The sequence below is a fragment of the Cervus elaphus genome, chromosome 24, assembly GCF_910594005.1.
Source record: "Cervus elaphus chromosome 24, mCerEla1.1, whole genome shotgun sequence".
Classification (NCBI taxonomy): Eukaryota; Metazoa; Chordata; class Mammalia; order Artiodactyla; family Cervidae; genus Cervus; species Cervus elaphus.
Window position 1 is genome coordinate 54946762 of NC_057838.1, and position 9545 is coordinate 54956306.

A 9545-nucleotide genomic window follows, 5' to 3' on the forward strand; every position below is an offset into this window, starting at 1 on the left:
CTGTGGTCACTTGAATGTCTCTGAGTTAGATGAAATGTATAAGTAGTTTCATGGTAATCTAACTGAAATTTTAGAGTATTGAGATGTATACATATTCCAAAGTGCTAAGTAGAAAGTTAAAATTTTATGTTACCCAAACTCAAGTAATACGTGACAGTTGTATTTCTGAAGATTCTGTTTGTGGTTTCTGTGACCACAACTTGGTCTTATGATTTTGATGCTGACAGTAAATCACAAAAAGAGCCTGAGGCTTGGATCAATCAATAATTAGCCATTATGTAGAAATCAGTGCATCTTATCTCTTACCTCATAAAGCCAGGGAAAAGGTGAGTGCTCTGAAATCTCTAAACCCTTCACCCCACAAACTCACAGGTGAAGGGTATGTATGCAGCACACTGTTGTCCTCCACAGCTCCTCTGCTTCTCCCCATCCTGTGGTTGATGCTTACATGGGGGTAGTGGTGGGGAGAGCCCCCAGAATACATTTTAGAAGTTTATATATATGATTTTTCAGTTGCCCCTTTATTACATGAAAGCTCTATTTGTTTTACTACAGAAGCTAGTAATAAAACAGCCTTATTTGTGAAGATGTGGATAGAGAGGCTTTCTCATAAACATCCCTTTTTAATTTTTGCCAATCTGATAGGTCAGTCGTAGTTTATTGTTTCAATTTGAGTTTCTTTGATTTTTAGCGAGTCTGTGCTCCTTTTTGTAAGTGTATTTGCCATTTGTATTAGTATTTTCTCCTGTGAATTGCTATTCATCTCCTTGATCAATTTTTCATTGGACTATTTTTGTTTCTTTTTATAAAAATTTTAAAGGTTACTTTCCATTTACAGTTATTACCAAATACTGGCTTTATTGTCCATGTTGGACCAATATCCTTGAGCCTGTCTTGCCACCCAATAGTTTGTGCTTCCCACTCGTCCATCCCTATATTGCTCCCCATCCCCCCAACTGGCAACCACTAGTTCTCTATTTTTGTGTCTGCTTTTTTTTTTGCTATATTTACTTAGTTTCTTGTATTTTTTAGATTCCATATATAAGTGATATCATACAGTATTTGTCTTTCTTTGTCTGACTTATTTCACTTAGCATAACGTACTTCAAGTCCATCTTTGTTGCTTCAAATGGCAAAATTTTATTCTTTTTAATGGTCAAGTAGCATTCCATCATATGTGTATAGCCTGTCTTCTTCTTCTTTTTTTTTTTTTAATTTTTTTAAATTTATTTTTATTTTATTTTTTTTGTTTTTTTTTCTTTCTTTTTTTTTGTTTTTTTTTTCTTCTTCTTTTTTTATATATAGCCTCTCTTCTTTATCCATTCATCTATTGATGGACACTTTAGGCTGCTTCCACATATTAGCAATTGTAAATAATGCTGCTATGAACATTGAGGTGCATGAATCTTTTCAAATTAGTGTGTTTTTTTCCCCCCCAGTATATATCCTAGAGTGGAGTTTCTGGGTCATATGTTAGTTCTCTTTTTAGTTACTTGAGAAACCTCCATACTGTTTTCCATATGCCTGCATCAATTTACATTCCCATCAACTGTGTACAAGGGTTCCCTTTTCTTCACATCCTCGCCAACATTTGTTATTTATGTTCATTTTGGTGATAGCCATTCTGACAGGTGCAAGGTGGTATCTCATTGTGGTTTTGAACTTGCATTTCTGTGATGATTAGTGATGTTGAGCATCTTTTCATGTACCTGTTGACCATCTGCATCTGCTGTTTGGAAAAATGTCTGTTCATTTCTTCTGCACATGCTTTAATTGGGCTGTTTGTTTGATGTTGAGGTGTATGAACTACTTAAATATGTTGGGTACTAATCTCCTATTGGTCGTATCATTTGCAAATATTTTCTCCCATTCGATAGGTTGTTTTTTCATTTTGTTGACAGTTTCCTTTGCTATGCAAAAACTTTTAAGTTTAATTAGGTCCCATTTGTTTATTTTTGCTTTTATTTCTTTTACTTTAGGAGACAGATTCAAAAAATTACTGCTGTGATTTATGTGCAAGCATGTTCTGCCTGTGTTTCCTCTAGGAGTTTTATACTGTGTGGTCTTACATTTAGGTCTTTAATGCATATTGAGTTTATTTTTCTATATGGTGTTAGAGAATGTTCTAATCTCATTCTTTTACATGTGGCTGTCCAGTTTTCCCAGTAACACTTATTGAAGACACTGTCTTTTCACCTCCTAATGATTTGTAGAATTAACAAATTAAACAAATGAGTGGTCTGGAGATTTTTCCCCCCTTTTCTCATTTCTCTCTCACCGTTCACCTTGCTTATCTTCCCTTCCTCCAGCCTATGCCTTTTTTTTTTTTTAAAGCTTTTTGCACACTGGCTGGCATCTCAGATTAAATCTGGGATCCAACATTTAATATGTATGTGACTTTGAAGAAGATACTCATCTTTTTGCACCCTGATTTCCTCATTGGCAAAATGGGAGGAATAATACCTAATTCACTGAATTATGGACTAAATGAGGTGATGCATGTAAATCAGCTAGCTCCTGGCATGCACTAAACACTCAGTAAATGGTAGCTAATTCAGAGATTTTATGGATATGTAAGTAGCTGACCCAGACATTCATGACATTCTTGGCTAAATGAAGACCTGAAGTGAGCAAAGGAATGTTCTATGTACTTGCTTTCTGGGTTCTTACAGCTTTCCCTGCGTGGTGCTCGTTCTGCCTGGCTTGTACCCTTACTGAGCTCCACCTCCTTCTTCACCTCTTCTTGATCTGGCAGCTGGTACAGTTGCAACACCTCCAGCATTGGTTTGTTCTCTTCTTCCCAGGAAGCAAAGCTGACTCCTTCCCATAGTGTGCTGCTCACTCAGAGACAAAGTTCATTTTATTGATTCATCTGTTCATTCAAATGTGAATTGAGACTCACTTTGTCAAAAGCATCTTGTCGTTAGACAGAGTTGCCAGGTTGCCTTCATTTTGCCAATAGCCCTCAGAGGATAACCTATGTATCTAAGAAAAAGTTAATTCAGTATAGTAAGGGATGTGTCATAAAAGACCAATATGTAAAACGCTCTGGGAATTCAAAAAAGGGAGAGAGTTTTTTTAACATAAGAAAGCAGTTGGTTTTTGGATGAGGTAGCATGTGAGCTGGTCTAAAGGATGAATGGTTTTGGACACTGCAAATAAAGGACGAGGGCTTAGAGACACCTGTAGGATGAAAGACAGTATATCATTTAGGACTGATGATTCTGTAAAATTTTTGGTGAAAACAAAAATTAAGTTCATTCCCTCATGTAACTGAAAAATCCAGGGAGTAAAGTGACTCCAGGCAGCTTTTGACCTAGAGTGCAAATGCAGTTACCAAATCCTGGCATCTTGCACTTCATTGCTTGGCTTCAGTCTCTGTGGGTTAACTCCACCCTGTGTTCTTGTTTGATAGCAACAGGATAGCAATAGAAGCTCTGACCTCATATCCACAAAACTGTTTAGAGTGAACCTTTTTCCCCAGAAGTCCCAGCAAGAGTCTATACATCTCTGGCTTTGATTGGGTCACATGTCCATTCCCAAATCAGTCACTATGACTGGAGTATGATCAGCTTGGCATGAATCACATGCCCACTCCAGAAGGTGGAGCTCCACCACCAGAGTGGTGTTTCAATTGAAATGTTAGGAGGGTTCATCCCATAGAGGGTTATAAGAGTCATGCCACTTTAAGATAAACAGAAAAAACAACAGAAGTTTACCAAGTGCAGAGAAGAGGCCACCATTTGATCAGAATGTCAGATGTTTAAAGGGGAACTAAAAGGGATAGACATATAAATACAATTTGGGACCAGCTTATGAAGTTTCTTGAATGGGAGACTTGAGGTTTTTTAGGCTTTACTTTGGTAGGGTAGTAGTAGATCACTGAAGTATTATATGAGATGTTGAGCCTGATCCAAACCATGCGTGGAGAGGTGTACTCTGGCAGCATCATTATAGATGTATTGAGCAGAGAGACGGACGAAACAAAAAGAGGTCCACATGATTTGGAAAGAAGACCAGTATATCTAAAGTGGAGCCAGAATCATGGTGTGGAGGCAGGGAGGTTAAGAGGATCAAGGAATTGGAATCAGCATATGAGGGCTATAGTTAGACAATATATAGGATTTCTAAAGACGGCTGCTTTTGAGTGGAATTAAGTAATATAGTAACCCCTCAAATACCTTACATTTGTCTTTTTACAGATTTTAATCTTTCACAACAAATAAAGTTTGTTTTATTCAGGTTAATGTTAAAATTAGTTTGAATTTCCCAAGAAGAGTAACTAGAAGGGATAAAAGGTAGGAGGGCCAACAAAGGTTGTATGTTTGGTGTCAGGAAAGAGAGTCCTGTGATGGAAAGTGTGGGCAGCATACACAGAAGCCAGAATCAGTAATTGTATGTCAGGTAATTCTTGAGTAATATAATAAATATATTTGCTATATTTATTATATAATATCTAATATTATATATTATTATGTATTATAATTTATATATAAATATATATTTATATTTTATATTTATTATATATTTATTTATATAATATATATATTATTTATATATAATATATTTATAAATAATATATATATTTATATATAATATATTTATAAATAATATATATATTTATATATAATATATTTATTTATATATTTATTTTATATATAAATTTTATAAATTTATATATAATTTATATATTACATATTCTATTCTATTCTATTATTAAAATTATATATATTATATTATTATCTGTACTATATATTATATATAATATACAAATAAAATATATTATATAATAAAATATTACATAATAAATATTATATTTATAATATACATTATAATGTTTATAATATAAAATATTCTATAATAAATAATATATAATAAAATAATATAATATATAATATATAGTATTATATATATTATACTATATTATGTTATAAATAAATAATATAATAAATAATGTTTGTTTTTCCTTTATAGGACTGGTATAATTCAGGAAAACCGTGTGTGTTTTGGCTCTCAGGCTTCTTTTTTACCCAAGCCTTTTTAACTGGAGCAATGCAGAATTATGCCAGAAAATATACCATCCCTATTGACTTACTGGGATATGAATTTGAGGTACAGTAAACTCCTTAAACTCCAGAGCATATCATTACATCAAAGGCATGTATTTAAGCAAGGAGGACATGAAGAATTCATATTTTTACTGCCCACTGCAAATAATTCTTCTTCTTTCCGTTCTTTGTATTTATGAAGAAAGTATATAGTATTTGACTTGCTGTCTCCATGAGAGAATTTTTATACATCTCAATATTCAATTCAGATAATTCAACACTGCTTTTCTATTTTAGTGGAAATCAATATGATGTACAGTAAAACCAGATAAAATACTTTTAAAAGAACTGTATTATTTTACAATTACATTTCACTGAGAAAAAAGTATAGTTTAAGAAGCTATTATATGGACAAGCTTCTCTGAATGTGTTCTGAAAATTTAGGTAATACTTTCTTTATGAGACATTTACCTAGGGAGAAAATCTCTGCTAGCATTTGTTTCTGCCTCCAGGTTATTCCTTCTGATACCTCTGAGGAAGCACCAGAAGATGGCGTTTATATCCACGGATTGTATCTTGATGGAGCCCGCTGGGACAGAACAAGGTTAGTGGTTTCAACTGCAAAGACTCTCTAGTGGTAGCTGAATCATAGGTGAGATAAGCTGTCTGCTGCCCTTCATCCCTGCCATCCTCCACAGCCAAAAGGCTTCTTCTAGAGAATATGACAAGTAATAAGTAATATTAGAATTCTTGCCATAAATCATTATTCAGGCTGCAGCAATTAGTGAGTGAGTGGTTTTAGGTTCTGAACAATTTTGAGTTAATATTTCAACGGACTTACCAGTAGAAAAGTTAGTTGAATTTATTTTCCTTCTTCTGTTTTATGAGTTACCTTCTGTTTTGTAATGTGTCGGAGCACCTCACTTTTAAATAATTTACAGTTATAGTAAAGTTCCCATTTCTACTGGTGAATGGAAAACTTTTTCTTATATTTTGATGACATAATAAATAAATATTTAGAATAAATACTGAGGGAATACCCTGGCTGTCCAGTGGTTAGAACTTGGCACTTTCACTGCAGTGGCCCAGGTTCAATCCCTGGTTGGGGAACTAAGATCCCACAAGACATGTAGCACAACCAAAATAAATAAATACTGAATTTCCAGCATAGGAAACTAATCAATGCTTTGATGTGTATGTGTGTGTGTGTGTGTGTGTGTGTCTACGTAGACAGACAGATAAGAGAGAAAGGGAAAGATTATTTCCCTTGGAGCCCTGTTCTTTAACAATCCATTACTTAGCATAATCTTCTATTTCTGGAGTCAGGGTTAGACTTTCCTGTCAAGGAAGGGTTAAAAGTCAAGGCAGGGAAAGTTGCTTAAGAAGGAGCATGAAGTCAACATCACTCATTATCAGAGAAATGCAAATCAAAACCACAATGAGGTACCATCTCACGCCAGTCAGAATGGCTGCTATCCAAAAATCTACAAACAATAAATGCTGGAGAGGGTGTAGAAAAAAGGGAACCCTCTTACACTGTTGGTGGGAATGCAAACTAGTACAGCCGCTATGGAGAACAGTGTGGAGATTCCTTAAAAAACTGGAAATAGAACTGCCCTATGACCCAGCAATCCCACTGCTGGGCATACACACCAAGGAAACCAGAATTGAAAGAGACAGGTGCACCCCAATGTTCATCGCAGCACTGTTTACAATAGCCAGGACATGGAAGCAACCTAGATGTCCATCAGCAGACGAATGGATAAGAAAGCTGTGATACATATACACAATGGAATATTACTTAGCCATTAAAAAGAATACATTTGAACCAGTTCTAATAAGGTGGATGAAACTGGAGCCCATTATACAGAGTGAAGTAAGCCAGAAAGAAAAACACCACTACAGTATACGAACGCATATATGTGGAATTTAGAAAGATGGTAACGATGACCCTATATGCGAGACAGCAAAAGAGACACAGATGTATAGAACAGTCTTTTGGACTCTGTGGGAGAAGGCGAGGGTGGGATGATCTGAGAGAATAGCATTGAAACATGTATATTATCATATGTGAAACAGATCGCCAGTCCAGGTTCGATGCATGAGACAGGGTGCTCAGGGCTGGTGCACTGGGATGACCCTGAGGGATGGGATGGGGAGGGAGGTGGGAGGGGGCTTCAGGATGGGAAACACATGTACACCCATGGCTGATTCATGTCAGTGTATGGCAAAACCCACTGCAATATTGTAAAGTAATTAGCCTCCAATTAAAATAAATAAATTTTAAAAAAAGGAGCATGAAGGTGGTTCTACAGAGATGGTTCTAAGACAGGGATATGAAGAGAGTTAGCTGCACATAGCTGATGTGATTATTTCTCTCTTTTCATTTTCTTCATTCTCATGACGTTTCTCTTAACTTACTTTTTCTTATATATGTATTCATCTTTTCATTTCATTCTTCTTTCCATCTTGCAAGCAGACAAATATGCAGTGTAACATAGGAAAGATAAACTACATTTTCTAGGTGGAAAGCTCTATGTTTGAATCCTGACACCGGCACTTAAGAACTCTGTTACTGTGAGAAAAGTACTCAGCCTCTCTGAGTCTCCACTCTTCATCTGTGAAATAGGAATTGGAATGGGGCCAAGACGATTGTGAAGGTCAAATATAACAGCACAGTGTCTGCCTCATGGACATTACTTTTAAAGTGGCAGTAATTGATATTTGTCCACTATTTAACACATTACCTTTCCATAATTGTCTTCTGTTTTTCTCAATTTTTCATTGCCTTTTACTTGGTTTTGTTTTGACATTTTTTCCCTGCATATCTCTGGTCCTCTCTTGTATTAAAAGCCAATGGCTAAGTCACAATTTCTAAGATGCAAATTTTGTTTTACTTCTAATTAACATCTATCAATTTCTCTTTACAGTGGATTGCTTGCTGAACAGTACCCCAAACTTCTGTTTGACCTGATGCCCATCATATGGATAAAACCAAGTAAATATATTTCTAACAAAACTTGTAGAGTTTTATGGAGCATAATGATAGATATTTTTAACTGCTTTCCAAATAAGTCTCTGCTCAGACCTATTAGAATTTGTTCAATTATAATAAATACTGATTTAATGTTTATATTGGAAATATATTGTTCCCCCTTTTTGTGTTGTGTTTTTATTATTTTGTGACTACTATTTTGCCTCTTTTTGCTCTTATCACATGGGATATAACATTTTCTTTGCCCCTCCCCTTCACTTCTCCTTTTTCCAAGTTGAGAGCTTCCCATCAATATTTTGATTCTGAAGTGCCTTTGTACACATCTTAGAGGCACAAACAGGTTTGACACATAGTCTCCAGTTATTGACTAGAGTTTTCTGACTATAAGAAACTCCTAGGCCTAGGAACCAGCCAGGTGACCCAAGCCGCTAGGGGTAGACACCAGCTTTGACCCCTTGTAAAACCTACTTGGCTTCCTCCTTTTTGCCATCATCATTTTCCCACCAAATGTGAACAATTGAGGCTCATTCTTTTGTCCTTCCTCTCTATTTTTTCTAAATTCTCAAATAACTGTAAATGAAAACATTTACAAATCACCCAATTACCACTCAACCTAGTAAGTGTTTTTATTTCTAAAGCAGTTCATTTATAACTATGATGTGGCCTCAGTTTAGAAAGATTCCTAATATCTCATATCTGGCTCTGCAAGGATTGTGTAGAGATTCTTTTTGTGAGTGAGTGTAGTTTTCCAAGTAATAACCTGGTGAAAACTAATAGTAACTTCAGTTTCTTCTAATTTGTGGATTTCTTATATTAGAACTCTAAGCAACTGTGTTTCTCTTTTTGCGTCTCCTGCATTACCTATGCCGTGTTTTGTTTCTGCTTATCTCTCAAGTCCTCCAGTGTTTTCATACTTGCTAAGTGATCAGGTCTTTAAAATCACGTACCATATTGAAATCACTTACCTTGTTTCACAACCATAATTATATGCCAACTATAAAAAAAGAAAAACCAAAACAATAACTTTAAAATATTCAAATATCATGATCATGATCTGAGATTTAGTACTGGTCATTTTATTACAAGATAAATAGTTGTTCTTTTAGTACCAGTGACTGCCTTTCCTTTATCAAATGACTGTATTTCCTTTTCTTCAAGCTGTAAAGTCTAAGATCCTGAAGTCGAATGCCTATGTCTGCCCTCTTTACAAGACAAGTGAACGTAAAGGAACTCTTTCCACCACAGGACATTCTACTAACTTTGTCATTGCAATGTTGTTGAAAACAGACCAACCTACTCAACACTGGATCAAACGTGGGGTTGCTTTGCTTTGTCAGTTAGATGACTGAATTGGACATCTTAATAAAACATCTGAAAGAAGTTACAAAAAATATTGCCTCTGCTTACTTGAAAATATATGCATTATAAAACCCAAGTATCTTGGTGTAATTCTTTTAGGTGATCTTTGTGAATGGTCCTTACATTGTTCTCCTCCCTGATAT

The 9545-nt window shown here is 35.2% G+C and overlaps 1 protein-coding gene across 1 annotated transcript in view; it reads left to right on the plus strand.

The window, feature by feature from the left end:
- DNAH12 (dynein axonemal heavy chain 12) overlaps window positions 1-9429 on the plus strand; it is a 178720-nt gene extending 169291 nt beyond the window's left edge. Inside the window, exons 71-74 of the mRNA XM_043886738.1 lie at window positions 4975-5112; window positions 5561-5652; window positions 7979-8046; window positions 9202-9429. Coding sequence (XP_043742673.1) covers window positions 4975-5112; window positions 5561-5652; window positions 7979-8046; window positions 9202-9392 — 489 coding nt within the window. The 3' untranslated portion in view covers window positions 9393-9429. The remainder of the gene's footprint in view (window positions 1-4974; window positions 5113-5560; window positions 5653-7978; window positions 8047-9201) is intronic.
- The last annotated feature ends 116 nt before the right edge of the window (window positions 9430-9545 follow it).